The sequence below is a fragment of the Labrus bergylta genome, chromosome 3 (assembly GCF_963930695.1).
Source record: "Labrus bergylta chromosome 3, fLabBer1.1, whole genome shotgun sequence".
Classification (NCBI taxonomy): domain Eukaryota; kingdom Metazoa; phylum Chordata; class Actinopteri; order Labriformes; family Labridae; genus Labrus; species Labrus bergylta.
In genome coordinates this window covers 29,200,740-29,225,139 of record NC_089197.1, presented here as the reverse complement: position 1 = coordinate 29,225,139, position 24,400 = coordinate 29,200,740, and the positions used below count along the sequence as shown (strand labels likewise).

Here is a 24,400-nt window from a genome sequence, read left to right as displayed (position 1 = left end):
AGTGGTACTCAGACTTGTTAGAGCCACATTAACCAAAAAATATTTATTCAAGAGCCACAATCAAAAAACCTCTTTCTTTCCTGAAATGTGTGTGGGAAACACAGTGACATGACTTGCGAAGAATAAGTTCTGCTGACAATGTTTACCTCATTTAAATACCGGTAATTACTTACTTTTTTTCTCCAACTAGTCCCAAATGAGCCACATGTGGCTCAAGAGCCTCAGGTTGAGTATCACTGCCTTACAAGTGTTGTGTCATCACACCAGAAAGAAAATATTCTTAAGAAGAAAAGAATAGCTTTGAAAATCTTAAACATGACTTAAGTATTAAAATGTTCAGTTCCAATGTAGAGTTGCACACCTGTTAGATGAAGAAGTAAAACCGGCATTTTAAAGATAAGAGTAAAGAGTTTGGAGGAATCTGACAGCTTGTGGTCAACACTACTTCAGAAGGTCAAGGTTTTATTCTTACTTTTTATATTCAGGTCTAATTAGAGATTTTTTCCTCAACTGTTTATAGGTTCTTGTTTAAATTGCACATATATTTTTATCCCTGCACGGGTTATGTACATTTCTTGTATAAGTATATTTTTAATTGCACAGTTTTAGTTTGTTTCATTTAGGGGTATTCTTTAAATCTTTTTTCAGGTTAATATATATGTATGGGGGGGGGGGGGGGGGCGTCGGTTTTTGTGGTTTAATTTGTAACAAATGTTTCATGTCATGTATGTCTTTGTAACCTGCTACTGGATGCTTTGAATTTCCCTCTGGATCAATAAAGTATCTATCTATCTATCTATGTATCTATCTATCTATCTATCTATAGAATACAGTCTTGACAGTTTCGGGTGAGAACTTCAACAATCCCACCACATGGTGGCAATACTGAGACAGGGGTAGAAATAGACCAATCAGGAACGCTGCATGACTGACGTCAACCAGAACCAGCCAATGGGCGTGCGGTTGAGCGGATTGCGGTTTCCTCCGTTTGAGTTTGAATTTTGAAGGAGCTCAACCCAAACAGAGATAAAGGAGCATCGCGCCCAAAGTAAGATATTTAATTAAGTCCTTACTTATTGTACTTTCATCCAAGCTGTAAGTAAACAGTGGTAAAAATGGTCGTCTTAATTTACATTTAGTCCTTTCCAGCCGATGAGCTTCATTGATTTCAACGTTAAATCGATATTAACGTTTTGCTCTGTAACAATGTTGTCACGTTATTTCCATGTAAACTTTCAACGCTAACATGACATTTAAGTTTTACTTGTTTTAATCAACATGTAACCAGCATTTATATCTAAATTGTTTGTTTATTAAGAGTTAATTCGCTAAAGAAACTGGAAACATTAACATTGGTTTACGTTATGTTAGCTACGTAGCTTCCTGTGTTTGTTAACTTCAACATGCTCGTTTGTTAGTAAAGAAGAAAACCTCTCCTTGTTTACGACTCTATAAACTATGTGATGCTTTGACGTCATAACAAGTGAGAAAACTGGTTTAATTGTGGTTTTATTGTTGCATACAGTTGCTTCCTTGTCTGTGAAATGTTCTCCATATACTTAGGTTAGGAGAGAAGTTCATTGAAGCTTCAATTTCTCTTTTTCTCTTCACTGTTTTGGTTTATTTGAAAAGTAAACATTTGTTTTTACTACGTAGATATCATTATGTTTCATTGAATTGGTGCCCCGATTACTTAGTGTAATATTGAGCTTTTGGGTTCAGACTACTTTGCCCCTGATTCAGTGGATGTTTTTGTTCAGGCAGGTTGTAACCATGAGCTGGGCGGTGGAGGAGTGGAAAGATGGACTTCCAGGGAAAGCCCTGCAGAAGATCCAGGAGATGGAGGTCCAGCTGGACAAACTAAAGAAGGAAAGGTCACAGAAACAGTTTCAGATGGACTCTTTAGAGGCCGCCCTGCAAAAGCAGAAACAAAAGGTTGGTGTCTATTTGTCTAGAATATTTAATGATTCAGATAAACAAACCTGTATTTACTCTCTTGGGGAGAAGCCACATGTTGGCAAAACAAGTTGTAGAAATCCACCTGTTAATCATTTGTTTGTTTTTTTCCCCAGTCGGACAATGAACGCAGCGAAACCTCTGCTTTGAAAAGAGAGAACCAGTCACTCCTAGAGTCCTGTGACTCTGTGGAGAAAGCTCGTCAGAAGGCATGCCATGACCTGGGAGTCAAAGAACAGCAGGTTAGTTTATTGGAGATCAAATGAAATATCTGCTGCTATTAAATGTGAAATGAACATCCAACCAGGGTAAAAATAATCAATCACAGATAATCTACAGCAGATATTTATGTGTCAGACAAAATATACTGTAAAGTATCTCTCAGCCATTTTTGTATCTATGGGTTATAATAGGTGTTATGTTTCACAATAATTGCAGAGCATCTCTGTGTCACATACTTTGAGCTGTTTTTATGGACCAACAAACAAGTTTCCGCTACATAATCAACCAATCCAACAAGAAAAAAGAAAGATTTTCCTATTTGGGGACGTTTTTTTTACTTTTTCTTTGACCTTGACTAAACTATTTCCTAAACCTAGGTGAGCTACCTAGACGGTCAGCTAAACTCCTGCAGGAAGACTATTGAACGACTGGAGCAGGAGCTGAAGAAGTGAGTTCACTGTCTGTTTATACATATTTAAGCGAGTAGAGAGGATGGATTGTTGACGTTGTCTTTGCTGTTTTTGCTGCTCAGATACAAAAGTGAACTGGATCGTTCTGCTGGCTCTTCCTCCTTGTCATCATCCTCCTCTGACATTCAGTCTTACACCACTCCACAGAAAAGTTTTACTACCCCCGCTCCTGTCCCGGCCTATAGACAGCAGGGTATTTCAGCTCTTTTTTTAACCATCATTGTCTTGTACTGCATTTATTTGATCAATTTATGTGAGTGGAGTTGACCTCTTATCATGTTTCGTCACCTCTGTGTTTTGGATTTGCAGCTACATACTTAGCTGTCAGTCTTGCATATTGTCAATGTTAGGGCTTCTGTTGCCCAGGAGCAATTCCTGGGGGAGCCAACAATATTATGTATCAAAGGGACCGGGTGGTTGTGACCCTTCACCCTAAAAAGGTGTTTTTCTTCCTTAGACAACAGACTAGAGGAGCTTCAGCAGAAATACAGCCAGGAGGTGGAAGAAAGGCAAAGACTAGAGACCGAGCTGAAAGTTCTACAGGTCAAAGTGAGTACATCCTTTTTTATATAAATGTCTTACCTGTGATTGTTTCTTCCTGGTTGACGATCTTAACTTGTCTCTACTTCTCTTCTAGCTGTTGAATCAGTCCTCAGTCAGTGTTGGCCACAAGGACATCGCTGCTCGCCAAGCTGGGTCTTCCATATTCCCATGGCAACAAAAGGATCAGGGCCATGGTCGCCTGGCTCTGGATTTTATTGAAACACCTCTAAAAAGGCGGGGGGCCTCCATGTGGGACACTCACGAGGAGACACCCATTAAAAGTAGCCAGCAGATGAGCTCTTCAATGGTGGCACAAAGTCCCAGTGGCTCCTCCCATCAGACAGAGCAGCTGAGGACCATAAACCAAGGTGAACTGCTTTGTATATGTTCATAGTGTCTTATACTATTGTTAGGCTCCAGTTGAATGAGACATCCTGAACATGTCCAGCAGCAGGGCTTTAGTTTGTACTGTGCCTTCATCAGAGCTGCGGGGCCGTGTGACGGAGCTGGAGAGGAATCTGTCCACTCAGGAAAAGGAAATTCGTAACCAAGCCTCCAAGCTGCAGGAACTACAGACACAACTGAACCAGGCCCGCAAGGAGCTGACCGAGCGGGACCGAGACCTGGCCAAGTCCAGCCATGAGCTGAGTCAGGCTACAGACAGACACCAGCAGGCTGTTTCCAAGGTAGGCTGCCGTGTGTCTATTCTGCCTGTTAACTGATTTTATACTACCAAAAAACTAGCACAAAGAAAAGTAGAAATCACGACAATGTCTGACAAAGAGTCTTCATTTTGTCCTCAGTGTTCGTCCGTTGAGCAGAAGCTGAAACAAGTGACGGAGGAGATGAACTGTCAGAGACACAACGCTGAGAGCTGCAGACGAGCCCTGGAGCAGAAACTCAAGGACCAAGAGAGAGACAGTCAAAAGGTCTCACTTGCTGGACCTTTATTCTTACTTTTATCAAACATTGTAAATAAAATGCCATTTTAATCAAAAAGATGTTGTGCCTTGTGTAGGAGCTTGCCCAGCTGCAGAGTTCTCACCAGGCTTTGGACCAGCAGCTGAACCAGACCAGAACCAAGCTGACACAAGAGCTCCAACAGTCCAAAAAAGAACACAACGTGGTGCAGGCAGACATGGAGAAGGTAACTTTAAAACATCTCAGTCAAACTCTTTATTGCTCAGCCTCATGTACTTACTTCTCTTTTATATCAACTAGCTCGCCTTGTGTTCAATTTTCATTGTTTTTAGTTTTTTAATGCGTTTCTGTTATCTGTACCTTGATGCTACTGTTACTGTAAATGGACATATTGATCAGAGGCTGGCTTTTCAATGTCAGGTGGATGGAATATACCGCAAGACATGGTTGCCAGCTTGATGCCTTTACCGTGTTTTCTTGTGCACTATGACCACTTTTCAGTTTGCATGAAATGGTAAACTGCTCGCAATGTTTAAAACACTGATATTTATCTGGTAGATGTTGTTTGATTGATGATTGAGTGTTGCAGTTCAGGAGTAAAATCCAGCTGTCTGCATCACCTTTCTCTAACTGGGTCAATGGCCGCTTTTGTTTGTAAAATTTGTTCCAAAAATGTCTGTCTTCGTTTGTGCATCTTTCTTCTCTTCATAACTCTTTTCTCCTCTTGCTCCTCCCCAGATGAACTTCCAGAGGAGTCAGATGGAGAGGGCAGTGGAGGAGCAGAAACAGAAACTTCTGAGGTCAGAGCAAAGCCTCCAGGCCAGCCAGACCAAAGAGCAGGACCTCCGCAAGAAAATGGAGGTCAGTTGATTTTAGTGAAAATATATTTAATTAAGTATAAAATAAAAACAAACTATGTTTATAATCTCAACATTGGGAGCATATCTTCCCCATTCAACCTTTTGTTAATTTTATATACATTCCATAGCACTCTTTTCTCTACATGGTCTCACTCGTGTGTGTCTTTTCTCTATCTAGGAGCTGCAGAAAGAGAAGAACAGTTTGACTGTCCAGTTGGACCAGAGCAGCAGGCGTCTGAGTCAGCTGGAGGACGAGAAGAAGAGCGTAGACCAGAGCTTCAAACGCACCCAGGGGTTGCTGGATGACCTCAAAGGTAAATTATTACAATTATTACAATAATAGCACAAGATGGATCACAACGATCTGATGTGATCCCAGTTTACTTTAAAAAAAAATATATAATTAGTTTGTCTTTTTATCTTCAGCAAAATCAGAAGGACAGGCAGAGGAGCTGAAGAAACTTCAGACCAAACTGGAGCAGCAGACCCAGGCCTCAGTCAGGGACCTGGAAAACCTGAAGAAGACGCTCTCTGATGCAGAGACCAAACATGACAGGTAAAAAGAGTTTCTACAGTAGACTGAAAAAATGTTCAGTCACACCTTGTGTGAAGAGAGTAAGGAATCTTATATATGTGGTAATTAACTTGCTCTTTAATTATTGTAAACATTCCTTGTATTTTTATCGTAGGTCTCAGAACGAACTGCAGAAACAGAAGACGGAGACAGAGAGGCTTACCAACAAATTGACTGTCCTCGAGAAGGAAACTCAAGATCTAAAATCGAACCTCACTGCGAGTCAGAGTGAGTGTAAGGACCTGAAGCTAGAACATCAAAGTCTGCTTGAGTGGAAGAAGGAAAAGGAGACGTTGATTAATGAAACTGAAGCTGTGCAGAAAGACTTCACCGACAAAATTGGAAACTTGGAGAACAGTGTCACCTTGCTGAATGAGGCTAATGATGGACTTAAGGTAAGGCGGAAGTTATGCATTAGGAAAGACATGAAACTCTTCTTATTTAAATCAATATGAAATGATGTCTGTTACATTAACACAGGGGCACGCATGCTTAAAAGCTCCTAACCTTAACCCTTTAAGATTTGAGGTCAACTTTAATAATGATTACATAGACAACAAATAATTGATTTTCTATTGGATCTTTTTGTCCAGATGTTCCATGATGTGTTTTAATCTCATTGTTTCCCTTCTTTTGGTTGGATGCCAAACATTTTTTTTCATGTTTAATGTGTTTGACTTTCTTCTCGTGTTTCTTTCATCTTTACATTACTTGAACCCTCACCTAAAATACACCTCTTACTATTGTAGAAGCAGGTCACGAGTGTGGAGGGAGACAAGGCCCGTCTGTCCGATCACATCGACTCTTTGAAGGGAGAACTCCTCAACAAGAGCACAGAGCTGGAGGAGAGGGAGCATCAGTACCAGGAGCTCCAGTCGAAATTATCAGAGGCTGGAAATAAACACAGCAAAGATCTGGAGAATGTTGGTGTGCAAGTGACTCAGCTTGAAGCTCAGGTGACCTATTTGATGTGTTTCCTGTGTCACTTGTGTTGGGGATTAAATTAGATTTTATGAACTAAAATATTTCAGTTTAATAGTCCATAATGCCCTCGTGGCAAAAACTAACAACGGGAGAGTTGATGTATATCAAGGTCTTAGAGGATTCAAAATGTTAAATTGTTGAATGTAAAAAGAGGAAACCTGTCTCTTTGAATTGTTTTGGACATTTACATTCTGATCTTAGTCTCACTAACAGTGCAGGATAACATTTTAGTATCTGACTGAACCTAAAGAAATATGATTGTTAGCTGATGTTTATATTTAATTCTTGTTTGGCTTAATGTCGTCTCTGTTATCTGAGCAGGTCAAAGATCTGGAGTCACGTTTGCAAAAAGAAACGACTCGAGTAGAGCAGGCTGAGCAGACAAACAAGGAGCTGCAGGACGAGCACCAGGCAGCCTGTGACCTGGCTCGCTCCAAAGACCAGCTGCTCGAACTGGGCCAAGCAGAGATCAGCCAGCTGAGAGAGAGCCTGACTCAAACCACCGCACAGCAGGAGGAGCAAAACACCAGGTGAAGTTTTATTCATTTTAAGGAACTTGTTTTTCTCCCCAGTTGAACAGCCCTGCAATAAGTCCTACCTATACTTTATAACGTTAAGTTTATTTCACGCTGTGTATGAGAGATGTTGATTCCACCCTTCGTTATTGTGCAACATGAGACTGCAGGGTTGAAGAGGAAAGTAAATTTCCTCTGCCATTGCTGTTGAATCTCTCCAGGTTGACCAAGGAGAAGGCAGCCCTGATGAAGCAGTGTGAGGAAAATGTTTCAGCAAGGATGGAGGAGGCCGAGCAGCTCAGACTGAAGTTGGAGGAGACTCAGCAAGATCTACAACTCACCAAAAATCAGGTCTTTTCAACTGGACTGCTTAGAATCCCTTCAAACAGATTGAAAAATACTTCTTTAATTTAATAGTAGAAGTAACATTATGTTTTCATATTTCATCATTTTGTTTGTAGTTGTTTTAATCTACTCTGGTGACATTAAAACATAATAAGCCTTTGTCTGAGCCAATAAAAGCCATCATTTAAAACTCTGTTTACATTTCAGGTCAGTTCTATGGATCAGTTCATGAAGGTCCAGGAGCAGCTTGGAGCTGAGCTGCAGAAACAGATTAAGACACTGTCCCAAAATGTAGAGGAACACAAGAACATGAACGAGAAAAAATCAGAAGAGATCAAGCAGTTAGAGGAGGAGCTGAGGGATCTGCAGAGCCAAACGGAAGAGAGGGAGAAGCAGCTGAGAGATGCTGAAGCTCAGATTTCTTCTCTGGAGAAACTAAAGGATGAGCTGGAAAATTCACTTCAGGAGATGAAGAAAGAGGCTGAGGTAAAACATTGTATTTGTTATGTTGAGTTTTACTTATTTTCTCACATTTTCAATGGACTGTACTACAATCAAATATTAACTTTAACTTATTACTTTTGAAGAACATCCAACAGTGTCAGACTGAGAAGACCAACAACCTCCAGGAGCAGATCTCGTCCTTAGAAGAGGAGATATCTGTGAGCAAAGCTGCAGCAGAGGAGCTCCTTGTTTTAAAGAATGAACTGGACGTGATCAACAAATCCTATGCTGACCTTCAAAAACAGCTAGAAGCTCTTGAGACAAGTCACTCCTCCACTGTTGAAATCAAGTCCAACTTGGAGAACACCCTGACAGAGAAGAACAATCTGATCTCCAGTTTGGAGACAGAGGTCAAAGATCTCACTGAGAAGATGAGCAAAGAGTCGGAGAATCACGCTTTGGAGATTGAAAATGCCCTCACCAAAGAGAAATTCCTCAAAGAGAAGCTTGAAGCCGCTAAGAAATCAGCAACTGCTTATAAAGCGGAATCGAGCTCTCGGCGGGACGAGATCAGGACCATGAAGGCGACTCTGTCTGCTGCTTCAAGCGGTTTAGAGGAGAGAGACAACTCGGTCAAAAGTCTGAAAGAGAAGCTGAATAAAGCCGAGGCGGAGCAGGCCAAAACCTCAGAGCAACTCAAGGAGAAGGTGGTTGCCATGAACAAAATCAAGGTTAGTTATAAATATGTCCATGGATATTATTTACATGTCCACAACCTTCTCTCACTGAGTTATGATGGTGCTATGTTGTTTTAATCTTGAAGGGCTCACAGTATCCTAACAACTTCTTATATAGAGGTGAAACGTTTAAAGTGCAATGAGTCATTTCACTTTTCACTTTCAGGTACAAATGGAGATGCTGCAAATGGACCTGGAGGACAACGAGACGGTCATGAACTCTTTTGATGGTCAGGTTGAGGAGCTGAAGGGAACCATCGAGACCCAGGAGGCTCAGCTGGCTCAAAACCAAATTCAGATGTCTGACATGGAAGCAAGACTGGAGGACAGCAAAGCACAGGTATATTCTGCCTCAAATAATAGTCAAAAGAATGATGACAAGGAATCTTCACACTGACTAATATATTTTAATTTCAAATTTAAGATTTGACACTGGAGGTTTATCATAGACTGTATAATACATCCCTGATTTATTTAGTGGTTTAAAAATGTAGGCAGCTAAGTTTCCTCATCTTTTATTACCAGAGACTTTTTGGCCTTTTGAAAATCCACCACTGTATACATTATAAACTCTCATCTTTGCAGGTGTCTGTTTTGGAAACCCGGTTAGAAGAGGTTCAGTCTCAGAACTCGATGCTGGAGAGTCAGTACGTCACAGCGAGGGAAGAGTTAATGGAGAGAAGCTGTGAAATAAGTCGCATGGAGGAGGACGCTGTCAAAAGAAGCCAGCTGGAGGAGAGCGTTGCCACTCTAGAGGCTAACCTTTGTCAGGCCAAAGAGGATAATATACAACTAGAGTCAACTCACAGGCAAATCATCGAGGACAAAGACAACGATCTGAACCAGTTACTGCAAGAGAAAAACAATCTTGAGACTACTTTGAAACAGTTAACAGATGACAAACTGCGAGCAGACGCTGAAATGATTCAAGTAAATGCAGAGAAGAAAGAGCTGCAGATCAGTGTAGACGAGCTGAGTGAGCAGAACAAACAACTGCAGACCAGCATCATGGACTTCACTGAAGAGAAACAAGAAGCTGAGTCTACTCTTAGACAGGTTATCGAGGAGAGAGCAAAGTTAGATGTTTCCTTAAGTTTAATAAATGAGGAAAAGATCCAGCTTGAGCTAAAGCTGTGTGAACTAACGTCTGAGAGCAGTAACCTGAAGAGAATACTTGAAGAAAAGCTTGAGCTGGAAGTTAACTTCAACCAGCTGACGGAGGAGAACACCAATCTACTAAGTCGCCTGAATCAAGTAACTGAAGAGAAGCTGCAGTTACAAGAAAGCATCGAGCTGTATGAAAATGAGATGACTTCACTCAAAATGGAGAAGGAGGGCATCCAGCTGTCCCTGCTGAATTCACAGCAGGAGCACCAGAGGCTGCAGGAGCAGCTGGAGATGAGACACACGAGGTCTGAGGAGGAGATCAGGGAGAGGTACTGTCCTTTTTTTTATCGGCCTCACTCTCTGTAGTCTCATGAGTTACTAAGTTCTTGTTTCCTTGGTCTTTTCTATATCTATGTTTTGGTACTTATTACTTAGATTAGCTGTTATTACAATAGCTGGACTTTCATGTTGTATAACTTGCATAACAGGAGCCGACAGTCTGAGGAAGACTTAGCAGATCTGCATCAACAGTTGGGCGCCTTACAGAAGGACCTGGTTGTGTCGGAGCAGAAGCACAGTTCACTGCTGGAGCAAGTGGACCAACAAAAAAGCCTCATACTGCTGCTCTCAGACTCACAGGGACCCCAGAACCAAGAAGACCAAATCAGTGTCATGGAGTCTGATGAGAAAGAAACTGCTGGTGAGTGTTAACCAATAACAAGATTAAATTTCCCGTAGGACACTGCAGCTTCTTGAAATTGAATATTGACTCTTCTATACACCTTTTCTCAGGAGAATCAGCAGCAAACATTGACGCAGAACCAAATGTTGCAAGCGTCAGTTCAGATATTAATATTTCTGAAGTGGGTGAACTTTCCATCCACGCCGGAGAAGCCTCCAGGTACACACATACACGTTCACCTCCCCCTTATCAGTGTCTTTGTGTGTTTTATTACACAACACTTCAAAGAGACACATCGTATCTCCCTTTTTCCATTTAGTGAGACAGAGCTGGTCTTCAAAGAGAACACCCCTGAAACAGAGGTGACACACGAACAGTCTGATGAGGAGCTGGCAGCTTGTATGGTTGATGACGAGGCCGTGAGGGGGAACGAGGAGCAGCAGCAGGAATCCTTTGACCAGGTAGAAAATAGTTGGAAATACTTAATTTATCATTTTAAATTTATGAGTTTTAACTGACATTTCAGGATATTCCTTATTATTCACTGTTTTGTTTCATTAAAGGTTGTATTGTGGCAGGTAAAATTTATTATTGAGCTTTTTCTTTGCCTTTGTTTAGCATTTTTTCTTTATTTCTGCAGGTTCCTGCAGACATCAGTAGTCCTAAAGAGGCCCTTGAAAATTCAACCTGTGAGCTTTCTCTGCCATCCCCTTCTCTCTGTGTGAGCAGAGGGTTAACATCCACTGGTGAGTAATACAATATATTCTATGTCTCTTTGTTTGTTTCATTTTTCTTTCTAACTTTTTTATGCTGGTCTTTGACTTTATACTCATAATATCAATATTTTCTGCCAAAGTACTTCATGATTTACTTTATTTAAATCCAAAAGACTAATGAATTGTTAAACCAAAATTTTTAAACATAAGAATTGAAGCAGCCGACCTTTGCTTTGACCAATAAAACCACCAACAGCCTGTTATAGCCAATAAAGGAGTTTATCATGACGTTCTGATTGACATGCTGGATTGTGTCTATACATCTGATCAGTGATGTTTCACTAACTTGTATTTATTCAACAGAGTCGTCCCTGGAGCAAGGTGACTCGAACCACTTTAAGAATGTTCTCACAAAACGAGAACATGAACTTGAGTCCCTGCGCTCAGAGTTTGACCTACTGAAATCTGACCTCACGCTGAGGATGGAGTTAAACTCTGACCTGGAGGTCCAAGTTCAAAGCTTGGAAAAGAGAGTTCATGCAGCAGAGGAGCAGGCCCACAGTTCAGGACAAAAGCTGAAAATCATATTGGAGGAGAAGAAAGGTGCTGCTGACCAGGTGAGGGGAAGACATTGCAGAATGCAACATTTGTCTTTAATAGTGCGACTGTTTTCCTGCCATTTAAGTTTAACCACAGCTAAAATACTGTGTTGATTTTTAGTTGTCCCAGCTGTCAGAGGAGAGAGAGACATTAACTCTGCAGCTGCAAACTGCTAAATGTCAGCTGGCTGATGTGATGGAGATGTTGGAAGGACTGGAGATGACAAAAGGTAAATTATTTTACTGGATACAAGGGATTCTATTCTTCATGTAAGATCTAGTGATCAGTCTGTGATGATGATGATGATGGCACAACAGATTTGTAAAGTCGCACACACACACACACATGCTTTGAGGTTTTTGTGTATGTGTTGTCAGATTATACTGATTCCATATTTCCCTTGTAGGTGGTTGGGATGAGAAATTCCTTCAACAGGAGAGTGAGCTGAAGAGAGTCCGCTCAGAGAAAGCCAACTTGGAACAGCACATCCTGGGCATGGAGTCTGATCTGGAGATCCTGCACGAGGAGAGGACCAAACTGAAGGAGGAGATGGAGACCCAGAGAAGGATTTGTTCAGGCATAGAGCAGCAGGTGGAGACACTTACGTCAGAGGTGAGCACTCCCATTGTGAGATACACAATCAAAATATTGAATATTAAAGGGAAAGTCACTGTGCTTTAATTAGATTTATTATAGAAAAAGAGCTTCCACAATTAACAATGTGGCATCATTATAATTAATCCAACTGTTTGTTTAGACAACCCAGCTGAGATCTGAACTGGTGTCCTGCACTGAGGAGCGAGATGACCTGAACCAGTCTTTGGGCCAGTGGAGAGAGAAAGCTCACAATCTGGAGAAGACTAACTGTGACACCAGAAACCTCATTTCCATTCTGGAGGATGACATCAGAGCAGGGAGGAAGGAGTATGAGGCTCTGCAAAGCAGCATGGAGAAACTGAACTCAGAGAGGCAACAGGTACGTGCATAAGATATTCAAGAGAGGTGAGAGTGAGTGAAAAGCACCTCTGTCATGAGTGTCTTCACCTGCTGCACCTTTGTTAGCCTGTATCCAAAAGGGGACACAAGGATCTTTACAGAGTTGGCAAAGCATTCTTGTTTGTGTGGTTTGATATATTGATATCCTTTTTCTTACACGTTTTAATGACATTACAAGTATAACCCTCATCCCTTTTCTTTAATTACAGCTGATGGAGCAGATCAAGGCGCTGGAGCAGGCGATTTCCCAACAGAGCGGAGAAAGAGAGGAGCTCATTGGACAGCTTGGCAGGATCAAAGAAGACCACACTTCGGCCAATCAAAACACAGAATCCATGGTTGGCAAGATACAGGTAAGAAAAGGTTTTCTCTGAGATCTTGTTCCTTTAATTATGCTTACTGTTTATATTGTTAGTGAAACAAAACAGAAAGAGTTTGGTCTTTTAAGTTAGCAAAAAAAGAACAATGTTAGCAGTTAGCATACTTTGATTATAGAGGATATTGGCCTTGCATAGTTCAGATGCACTTTAGTATCATCTGTTTTGTATCAGCAACAAGCGTCACAACCTGATTCTGTGTTTTTCTGATGAGAAAAGTAAATAGTTATAATCCTTTCATTCTTGAATGGCAGAACATTATTTATTCTAAACCTCTCCTTTTCTCCTCCAGGCTTTAGAAGGAGAAGTGTGTCGTCTCTCGCAGTCGCTGGAGTCCTCTCTGCTGGAAAAGGGGGAGATCGCCTCTCGTCTGAACTCCACACAGGATGAGGTCCGGCAGATGAGGACCGGGATCGAAAAGCTTCAGGTCCGCATCGAGTCAGACGAAAGGAAGAAAAAGAAGATGGGGGAGCTCCTCAAAGGTGATCATCCATTGACATTGCATAAACTCTGGATGTGTGTGGTGAGTCTGCGTCGGTTTTAAATGTGACTCTTTTACCTTTCTAGCTGCGCAGAGAAAGTCTGACTCACTGCAGGATCGCATCGATGCCCTGCAGCGAGAGAAGGAGGATATGGAGCAAAGTCTGGAGGATGCTGTACTTCAGGTATTCTGACATAGGCATGGATATATTTTTGCCTGGATAACTTTCACATAAGCAAAGATGTTTGATAAAAGGTCAGCACAGTGTGTTAAAAGGATGATGATATTCTCGTACACAGGCTGAAACCGCTAAAGCTGAGCTGGAGGAGGAAAGGACAAAGGTACATTCATATTCATATTTTCTTTCCTGCTATCTGATGCCCTTTGCTCCTTATCTGAGATTTTGCTTGATGTTCATATATTGCTATGTAATAGCTGTTAATCCTTAAGATGTATCAACTCAATTTTTCTCTCCTTTCCTTCCCTTCTGTCCATTCTGTTTCATTCCCCCCCTGCCCTTTGCTTTCTTTTCTGTTTCTATCTATCCTCAACACTCACCACCTCCTGACCCTCAGGTGGAGGAGGAGAAGAGAGACCTCAGTGAGAAACTCTTGGAGCTCTCTGCCACCTTGGACAATCTGAGATCTGTGAAAGACCGCATGGAGAGGGAGCTGGAAACCAAAAACAGTGAGATAGAAGAACTGAAGGCCGCTAAGGAGGAGCTGGAGAGAAGTATAGAGAAGGCAGAGGTAGAACGGAAAGAGGAGAAGGAAAGGCAGGAAAACAGGGTGGAAGAGCTGGAGAAAGGAATGAGAGAGGAAGCAGAGAAGCAAACCAGACAAATGGTTGACCTTCAGGCTCAGCTGGAGGCCTCGAGGCAGAGAGAGATCTCTCTTGAACAAAACAGGGCTGAAACCGAAGGAGAAAGAGAGAGGATGCAGTCTCTGCTGCTAGAGATGGAGAAAGAGAAAACCTCTCTGGAGTCTTCTCTGGAGGAGTGGCAGAGAGAAGGAGAGAGGCTGCGCTCTCAGGGAGGGGAGTGGGAGAAAGAGAGAAACAACCTGAGGAGCAACATTGACGTTCTGGGAGAAGAAATAAAGGAGCTTAAAACAATCATAAAGGCAAAAGAAGAGGAGCGAGTAGTGTCGGAAAAGGAGGAGGCAGATCAGAGAGACGACATCTCAACTCTTATGGAGGAGAAAGAGAAGTTAGAAGAAGTCAACAGTCAGCTGGCAGAAGAGAAAGAGAAACTGCTTTCTACCCTGTCATCAGTGGAACAAGAGAGAGAAAACCTGCAGTCTGCTCTGGGCTTGGTAGAAGAAGAGAATGGACGAATGGCGCAAGAGAAGGAGATGTTCGCTGTGGAGAAAGAGCGGCTTCAAACTAGTCTCACCTCAGCAGAGAAAGAAAAACATGACATGCAACAATCTCTGACTTTATTAAAGCAAGAGAAGGAAACCGTAGAAAAGGAGAAGGAGAAACTGGAAGCTGAAGAACAAGATTTGCAGTCCTCTTTAGCTTTGACTGAAGCCGAGAGACGGCAGCTGTCTCTATCTCTATGTTCACTGGAACAAGAGAAGCAAAGAGCAGAGGAAGAGAGTAAGAAGCTCACAGAAGAACAAGAGAGTCTTCAGGCATCATTAGCCTCTTTGGAAAAGGAGCTTGAGACACACAAGTTGTCTGTTGCACAGCTCAATGAACAGGTACACACACACACACAGATTATGTAGGTTTAAAAATGATAGAAATGCTTAAATCGTTTTCCAGATTTAGTCCCTATGGTACATAGATGTAAGTGATGCGCCACCTCCCCACATGTCTTAATCTAACCGTTTTCTGTCAACCTTTCACAGACGTCCGAGTTAACGTCTTGCGTTGCTCGTCTGACTAAAGAGAGAGACTCTGCTCTGAGCAAGATAAGTCTTTGGATGAAGACCTGCAAACAGCTGGAGCAGGAGAAGGAAGTGATGTTGAACAGCTCAGGTATGAAACACATTTGAGAAACAGTTGCAGTTTAAAAAAAAAAGCGATGTTGACTTGAGATGTTACATTTTAAGTCTGAACACAGCTCGGGTTGGGTTTTAGATCGATTTGAATTCACTCTTAAAAAAAAAAAGGCAAAATGATGAGAAGAAAATGCTGGATTTATCATAAGATGTTCCTTCAATTTGATATAGGAGGCTTTGATAACTTTATTGTCAGTGCTAGTGTGCTGCAGCCCATTTCTCAAAATAACTTTGTATTTGCTGAATTTATTAGGATTCACATTTAGTGAGAGGTCAAATGTATATTTAAGATTTTGAAAACAGGAACACATGTTAACTCAAGCTAAACTTGGTCAGGTATCAGATGACTTTAAGAGGGACATTTCCTATACAAGAACCTTGATTGCCTTTCATTACTCCATCATGTAAAGTCTCCTTGGGTCCCTTGAAAGGCGCTACCTATATTACTTCCATTATTATTGTTATCAAGTAGAGATGACGGGAACTTTTTTGTGCTTTCGAAAACATTTATTCTCTGGAAAGGGCAGCTGAATAGTTTCTGAACATTCTTGTTTCAGGTGACAGTAGGAGCAGCGGGGAGGTGCAGTCTGAGGTGAACCAGCTGAAGATGGAGGCTAAAGAGAGAGAGAAAGAGGTAGAAGACATGAAGACGGCCTTGCAGCAGAACAGGCAGGAGACAGCTGAAAACACTAAGGAGCTTGAAGAACTGAAGGCTGCTCTTGAGGGAAGGAAAAAGGAATTAGAGGAAAAAAACAGAGAGCTGGAGGAGATGAAGAGCGACCTGGATGAACTTAACACCCTCGTGGAGGAGAAGAGCAAGGAGGCAGATGAGAGTATGGATAAATACTGCCGACTGATGGTTGAAGTCCACAAACTGGAAGAGACCAATGATGCGCTGACCACACGGCTGGAGCAGCTCACAGCTAACAAACATGCTAACACCAGCTCTGGCAGCACTAAAAGTACTCACCCCAGACGCTCAGGGAGGAAGTCTTCTTCCAAACATCAGGAAGCAAATCTAGATGAGAACACTGAGAACACGGCTCCTTCAACTCCTCAGAGGTCTCCTCGGGGCGCAGGGAAACGAGGTCACCATGATGTCAGCGGTAAAGACGGCGCGCAGGAGGCGCTGCACAACCTGACCAAGAAGATCAAAGCCAACGCTGTGACGACACCCAAACCCAAAACGGAGCATGAAGATGAGGAGTTCAGACCAGAGGGACTTCCTGAGCTGGTGCAGAGAGGTATGTGCAGCCTGTTCAAATAATAACACATTTGATTTGTTACTCAGTCACACTTTTTAAAACAAATCTCAAAGTGCTACAGAGTCAAGAAAACAGCATCATGAATACAAAAAGCAAGAAAGGACACGAGTATAAAGCCAAGTAAGAGCAGGCAGAAGAATAATGACACATGAGCATAAAAGTAAGAAGGCGGAGTAATAAGAGTCAGAATTAAACAAGTAAGTTCAGGCAGAACTAAGAAAGTCTCTCAACAGGCTCTTTTCTAGTCTAAGTCTAGACTCATTTTGTTGAGCTTGAAAGTTCGACAGTAAATCTTTCAGCCGTTTGTTCTTAGTCATCAACAGACCTCCATGGACTTCAAAATGTAACCATGTTGACACATTTAAAATCACCCAGACAATTATAAAACACATGCTGGAATAAATCGTTTCCACAACAAAACACTACATTTTTACTTTAAATTAAAGTAAAGAAAGAATGAAGTCTTCATTTGTGCTCCCAGGGTTTGCTGATATCCCTCTGGGGGAGGCGAGTCCCTTCATCATGAGGAGAACCACAGTGAAGCGCTGCAGTCCTCGACTAGCTGCCAAACAGAGTGTTCCTATGTCTGCATCTGACAGCAAGGTGAGCAGCTGCAACCATCTCCCTTTCTCACACACACACACACACACTGTATTAGGTACCCTTGCATGTCATCTTCAAAGCAGTGAACTCTGTAGCTACAAATCAGAGAAATATTCATTAAGCAGGAAAATGTTGTGAACAAAGAGGTCTGATTTCAAGCACTGGGCAGGAAAGGAGAGCAGAGATTGTAAGATGGTAATGTTTGCTGTGGGGGGTGTGTTTCTGAGCCTTCCAATATTTATTGTCAGCTTCACCAGTCAAAAAACTTAAAACCCATTGCCTTAAATATTGTTATATTTTGTAAAGTGTAAATCAAAGCTGTGATTATTTGAAAAACAATGAAAGCCCATATTTATTTGAAAATAGCACAAATGTTAAAACGTGGACATTTAGTTCATTTGGAAAATGATCTGCCCAATTTGAATCTGATGCAGATATGTTTGGGACAGGGTCATCTTTAGCACTCTGTTACATCACCTTTTCTGAGAAATGATTGGTATTTCAGGTTCACAAAAAGAGACATATTGCCTGCAGCCAGACCTGCTGGTTCCAAAAAGGCCACATGTTATCTTAGAGAACTGTTGGAAATGGATAACTACATTCAAAGAAGTTAACTGGGTCAAGCTGCATTCGCTCCGTTAGGTCGCTGGGCCTCTAATACGTCTTCCAGGATATCTGGAGCCCTGTCACTTTTCACTTAGTCCAGGTCAGCTTCTAATGGCATCAGGTCAGCTGAAGTGAACCTGTGGTGATTTGGAGGATGTAAGAGTTTCAGGTCAGAGAGGTCAAGAGGAAAGAATGTCTCCCAGAAATGTCTCAGTTCATTTACATTCAACTGATGCTGCGAGATGAACCGACTTTCTTTAATTCTCAAAAGGCTCACAGCTTAGATTGCCTTCTACTCTCTTTAACTTCTTCTTTGTCATGCTCTTCCTCTGTAGGTTTTGGGGCCCATCGACTTCCAGAGTCCCTCCGTAGACAGCTCAAACAGGAAGTGTATTTCCCCGAGTGGAGAGGAGAAACTTCCACGTTGTTCTTTGACAACCGAGCAGAACGAGAACCAACAAGGAGACAACTGTCACATTCAGTAGATCAATGAACACACACACATAGGCACACACTTACACTTTTGCACTTGTGATTTATTTGTAGAAATATACACGTATACACACTCATGGATGCAAAAAGATTATCACTCCACTATTAAAGAAACAAACATTTCACTTTATGTAAAGACATTTATTTTAAAAGTAAGAGTCAGGCTAACACCGTCATGTTTAAATCACAACTTTATTTCTTACTGTGTGCTTGTGTTTGTTGTAAATTGATTGTATTTCCTCTCAAGTCTCTTTCCTGCACAATTGCAAGAGATAGACTTCTTCAGTGCTTATGTTCTGTAGTTTATAGTCATGACAACCAAAATGAATCACTAACTGACAAGGCAGGGTCACTGGCTAACCATGTCAAAGTGTACACTTCCTTCATACAGTAGCTCCTTTTCCCCTCTTCATTTATCTAACCCTCTGCTTCACCATTGTTTTGCAATGCCTCTGAATGTAAAGCAGCCAGGTGTATTAGTTCCTCTGCTTCTACTCTGTAGCACTGTCCTCCTGTTACTGCTGTCAGAAAAGTCCTGAACTTTGTACATAGTAGATGATTTATACAGCTCTTCTTCTCTTGTTAGCCACATGATGACATATCACCTGATTGCTAATGGCAGCTAAATCTTTTGTAGAATTTCGTCTCCGTCTTTGTTCTATGTTTTCTAGAGTTTTTGTCAATGTCGAGAAAACCAGCACAGTGAAAAAGTATTTTAGCTTTTACTTTTTTTTTTCTTGAGCTTCTCTCTCATTTAGCTTGGCAACAAATGCCACTAGCAGTCGGCATTTTGATGTTTGTTTTATGTAGCAATAGCTCCGTGTCATTTATCATTGTAAATATTTTCTGAGGCTAAATGTCATCTTTTTTTTCTTTTTTTAACTAAACATTTTTAACTACTTTATAACCTGGATGCTGTCTTTGTGTCTTTTTCACACACTCATGGATTTGAAACTTACATTCACAATACAATTCTTTTGAATATAACTCCTGAAAAGTTATCCCGTAGCATGTGGAGAAGAGTTTGTTCTCGCGTGTTAGACAAGGATAAAGTGCACATTACCCTCTGCCTCCACAGGGTGGAACACTTGAGCCATGGTTTGAGAGTGTGACCTACAGTGGTCTGCATTATCTGTCAATGGAAGAAATAAAACTTTGAATGAGAGTTTTTCTAGACATTTTAAAAAAGGGTAGAAAACACTGTAAGAAATGTGGACACTTAATCACCATGTATGTTATACACAAACAATCATTTGTTTTGATCAGAACATCTTTCAGAAAGCCATCTGACGTTTAATATGCCTTTTATCTGGGAAACAGGTTTGGTCCATCAAAAAGTTGATGTTTACTACACTCTAATTAAGCTAATAGTTAATCACAAGAGTTTGAAAAAAATATTCTTCTTTGGGAGCCATGCAATTTCATGTCCATGTTTGTTGATCCACTGTCATGATGTATCCCTTACTGAAGTGCGAACTGAAGATGTTCTGTCATTTAATTCCCTGAAGAATAGACTGCAATAAACCTTTTTGATCCACCCTAAATCTGGTAAATAGTGATAGATTTCATTAACAGACTTTTCTTTTTAAATCTCAAAGAGCTACAGAATTAAGAAACATGGCCACAAAGAGTGACATCAGGCAGATATAAAAAAAACAAAAAAAACATGAGTAAACAACAAATCAGAGCAGGCTGATATTAGGAACCATCTGTATTAAAGACAAGTCAAATCTGGCAAAGGCAAAATGTGGTGATTGTGAGGTTACACTAGTGACTGCACCTTTTTAAAAATGCATAAAAACAAAATTGAAAGTACATCTCAATAGAATGTGGTCTCTCACAGCACAAGCAAATATTACATTGTTTTACAAGACACTGAGAGTGAGGAGGCAGCAGTTATTAGATTTTTGATGTTGCAAATGATACCAACTTAAAGGAGGTACATTTTCTGAATGCAGATATGTTGACTCTTAACAAAAGGCCCATCGCTGAAACCATGTCTCTTCATCTGTAAATCTGTGAAGGCCCATTATTGACCATGACGATGGCTGTACTTAGGTTAAGATCAGTCACTTCAACTTCGACATTTGATAAACAGAACACTGAACCGAACAGAGAAGTAGCAGCACATAGATATTAACATAATGGCATCATTTCTGTTCTTTTTTTCCTAAACAGAGCCATCTGTTTATTGGACACCCATTTGATGAATGTATTTTACACCTCTTCATGTGACTTTTTAACTTATTAAATTATAAAGATTATGTTCCTATATCACATGCTGGGGCTGCAGTAGCTCAGTCTGTTGGTCTGGTAGCTAGAGAGGTGCTAATTCACTTCCCGAGAACTGCTGAGATGCCTTGAGCAAGGCACTGGACCCCCAATGCTCCAGCATTCTTTCATGTGCAGCCCCTCACTCTGGCATCTCTCCATTAGTGTGTGTGTGTGTGTGTGTGTATTTCAGCCTGTGTTTGTAGCCAGTTTCAAGAGTGTAAAATTGAATTTCCCCTCGGGGGATTAATAAAGGATATCTTCTTCACAAGAACAACACAGTAAATTGACCCGACCTTGTGTCGCTTCTACACATCAGTATCCAACCAGTGACAATTCTAGACCACTTTTACTGAGGGGGCCAAACTGGGGCCAGTTGATTTGTCAGAGGGGAACATTAAACCCAGGTGAATATATATATATGTACTATGCCAAATAATATATTAAATACCACAACATTGAATACCATGATTTATATTTGTTTCAGTAACAGTATTGAGTACTAGATTGTGAGTCCGCTTGTTGAGTCAAATACTGTGTTTGTGTTATTAGGGGGGCTCTTCCTTTTGAAGGGGTGGCCACAGGGGGGACCAAGCTCAGAGTTACAGGGGCACTTGCCCCTGTTGGCCCCTGCCTAGAACCGTCCATGTATCCAACAGTTAGTGTGTCCTTCATGCTGACTTATTGTAACAATAGAAACACATGGGATTGGTGGCTGCTGTAAAATGTCAGAAAAGATTAGTTGTAATTCTCTAGGTGAAGCTTTACGATGTGTCTAAGGAACACTTATTTAGATCCATATCATTGATCGTCTCCTCTGCAGTATAAACGTTGGGATTAGAGGTATTGATGTGTGCCGACCCTTTGACCTCTTGTTCTTCTGAGGTCTTGTGAGGACAGGGTATGTGCTTTCTCTCTCACATGTTCTTTTTCTCCCTGCCTGGCAGTGGGTGACGGGCCCGAGGCATGCTGGGATATGGGAACAGAGAGGAGGCAGCACAGTCACACACCTCAGAGTGATCCTGCTCTGATGTCTCTGGCTCGAGCTGTGAGCGGAAGCTGCAGTGCCAGAACCAACTGTGGAAGAGGACACGGGAAACAGGGAGACGGGTCCACTGAGTGATGTTATTACTGGCTCTCAGACTGTGGGTGTGTGTTTGTGTATGCATCTGTGTGTGAATGTGTGTGTGTCTGTCTTTAAAAACTGACAGACTGACTGACCGTGGATCCCCCTGCTGTATGCATGATTTGTCCCATTCTTCACCGGCCAAACTGTGTAAGCAGCGGGTCTGTGGGCCAGAGGAGAGTCACTGACAGGAAGTATCGGCCAGTTTATGTGAACAGGACAGATACAGAGGGTCATCCATTTATCTTCTTCACTTAATTATTTAATCTACAACAATAGAGGGGCCAATGAAGTGCACAATATGAGTAGCAACTTGACATCGGTCATATAGAGCTCATATATTGTAACTAAAGGCTTAATTAGTGGTTAATAAATACTTTAATGGATGACCTATCCATTCATATGAAACCTGGATTGCCAGGTTGCCAAAAACCTCAGTCAGTCTTTTAAGGACTCTACTGATAGTTTAACATTTATTAAAGTGTTAACTACAGATTAAAAGCAAAAAAAAATGTTTATATTCCTGCCACCGTTTGCTCTGGGGTATCTGAAGCTCTTTTTTTTATAGCATTACAATAAAGCTGGAGAGACAGATAGGCCTATCAGTTCTCATTTTGACTAAAGCTCCAAAACTTTCACAGCCTAAAGCCTGAAGTAGATAACTGGTATGAAGTCACTTGATCCCTCCAACAATTATTGCCACCTTAATGTGGTGGAGGGGTCTGCATATTCCTGGGTTGTCAGAGGCAGTACCCCCTTTGTAAATTGGTCCCGGAGGAGGGTGCAAGCCAAGAGGGATTCAATCCGGCTCTATGGATCAACCGCAACAGGGCAGAGTCACCTTGCACAGAACAGGAACTTAAGGGCTACACGCTGAAGCAAGTGCTGGGGGAGCTTGCCTTTGAGTGTATGGGGACCAGGCTTTGCCCAGAGCCTGTCTGCGCATAACTTGAAAGAGCCACACAACTGCAGTCTGCAGACAGCCCCAGGGACAGGCAGAACATCCTGTGCTGAAGATCAATGATTGACTTTGTTGTCTTATCATTAGATTCAGCTGTACGTCTTGGACACTCGTGTAGTCAGAGTGACCTGGAACATCTAGTGGAGGCCATTATCTGTTAGGTCTTCACTCCCACTCCGGAAGGATTACTCGTGCATTGAATCCGTGTTCAAAGCCTCTTATTTCGAAGCAGTTGATAGGAGTTGTGGCCAGAGGGCCATCGGTGTTTATTGTTGCTGCAACCTTTTGGTGGACACCATATTTGGAGGTTTCCAGGAACTTCCTACTTGGAGGAGACCCAGAGCCCACTGGAGAGAAGATATGATCTACCTGGCCTGTGGACACCTTAGGAACCCCCGGGGGTTATGAAATACACACATTGGGCTAAGAAGTACTTTTTTTGTATAATTAACTAAATAATGATTACATGTCATCAAAGTATTTATCTCATTCAAGCCAAACAGAATCTGTGTGTGCATGAGCGTGCGTGTGTGTGTGCTTGTGATTGGTTGGAATGCTTACAAGCCACACCAAGATCTGGTACCTGCAGCAGATTTAATGAAGCTCATATCCTGTTGGGAATGAAGATTGCACTGTTCATTTTGTGTCTGACTGCTGTCAGGGGTGTCTTACCAACATGTCAAAGTGTTTGAATCCTCTGTGATGCCGAACATTTGTTGCTGAAACAATTTAGCAAACCTAGATATGTGTCATTCTGTCACAGGATTGTCTCTGCCCTCACCACTGTCCTCTTGGATGGAGATATTATGATCAATTACAAAGAGAATGAACTATTAATAGTAACCCGTCCGTGTCCCTGGGCTTTTTTTCTACAGTACCTTTCTGAATTGCCTTCACATGCATGGAGCTAAAAATACGAACCATTAGGAAAAAACTGAACATAAAAGCCGCTGGACGCTTCACTTCTGTAGTTACAATGTTTTGAAACATTAACCTCCCTCAGGGGAACTACTTTCAAAGACGCATGTGGAACAAGGACGGAAGCACAGTGAAAACACAAAACCAGAGCCCTCTGCTCATGAGGCTGCTCATGTCCTCTGTGAAATCTGAAGTAAGTAGCATTTAGTGAAAAAGAGGAAATATCAGCCTGTTCAATAACCTAACCTCAAAAAGACTCCATCAACTCACAGCATCATTAATATAATGCATATGCTAGAGGTTAAAGTAACTTATACTACAACTATTTAAAAATATATAGAACAATTTAAATATACACTTCTAACTGAGTGAGACTGCTTCCTCTAGCTGTTGTTTGTTGTCATCAGGGGCCTCAGGGGACAATTCACCCAAGTACCCACTAATGGTTTCATGATATTGGTTTTATTGCTGCATTTTAAAATCGTGGCAGCTGGGACTCAAACTCAGATGACATTTTGCAACATATCTTTCAGAATAGGATAAATCATTATTGTATTTCTGTGATGAGAGTTAGATGAGATCAACACCTCTATCATGTGTTTACTCACCGTGAAGCTACAAC

At 41.5% G+C, this 24,400-nt stretch overlaps 1 protein-coding gene across 1 annotated transcript; it reads left to right on the top strand.

The window, feature by feature from the left end:
- The first annotated feature begins 1,766 nt into the window (after positions 1-1,766).
- Positions 1,767-19,413, top strand: cenpf (centromere protein F). The gene is made up of 37 exons (XM_029278080.2): positions 1,767-1,935; positions 2,073-2,198; positions 2,556-2,626; positions 2,711-2,841; positions 3,106-3,197; positions 3,286-3,559; positions 3,675-3,877; positions 3,995-4,120; positions 4,210-4,338; positions 4,851-4,973; positions 5,151-5,286; positions 5,399-5,528; positions 5,662-5,941; positions 6,296-6,502; positions 6,852-7,060; positions 7,267-7,396; positions 7,598-7,876; positions 7,978-8,565; positions 8,738-8,911; positions 9,157-10,007; positions 10,167-10,378; positions 10,471-10,579; positions 10,680-10,821; positions 11,001-11,106; positions 11,440-11,693; positions 11,797-11,905; positions 12,083-12,288; positions 12,434-12,652; positions 12,882-13,025; positions 13,342-13,531; positions 13,617-13,714; positions 13,830-13,871; positions 14,106-15,233; positions 15,384-15,513; positions 16,094-16,780; positions 17,283-17,404; positions 18,346-19,413. The coding sequence occupies exons 1-37, from the start codon at positions 1,774-1,776 to the stop codon at positions 18,493-18,495; spliced, it is 8,469 nt and encodes a 2,822-aa protein (XP_029133913.2). The 5' UTR covers positions 1,767-1,773; the 3' UTR covers positions 18,496-19,413.
- Positions 19,414-24,400: the final 4,987 nt, after the last annotated feature.

Coding starts and splice junctions, on each gene's coding strand:
- cenpf (XM_029278080.2), top strand. CDS start 1,774: ATGAGCTGGGCGGTGGAGGAGTGGAAAGATGGACTTCCAGGGAAAGCC. Junction 2,199..2,555: donor TGGGAGTCAAAGAACAGCAG/GTTAGTTTATTG, acceptor TCCTAAACCTAG/GTGAGCTACCTAGACGGTCA. Junction 15,234..15,383: donor TTGCACAGCTCAATGAACAG/GTACACACACAC, acceptor AACCTTTCACAG/ACGTCCGAGTTAACGTCTTG.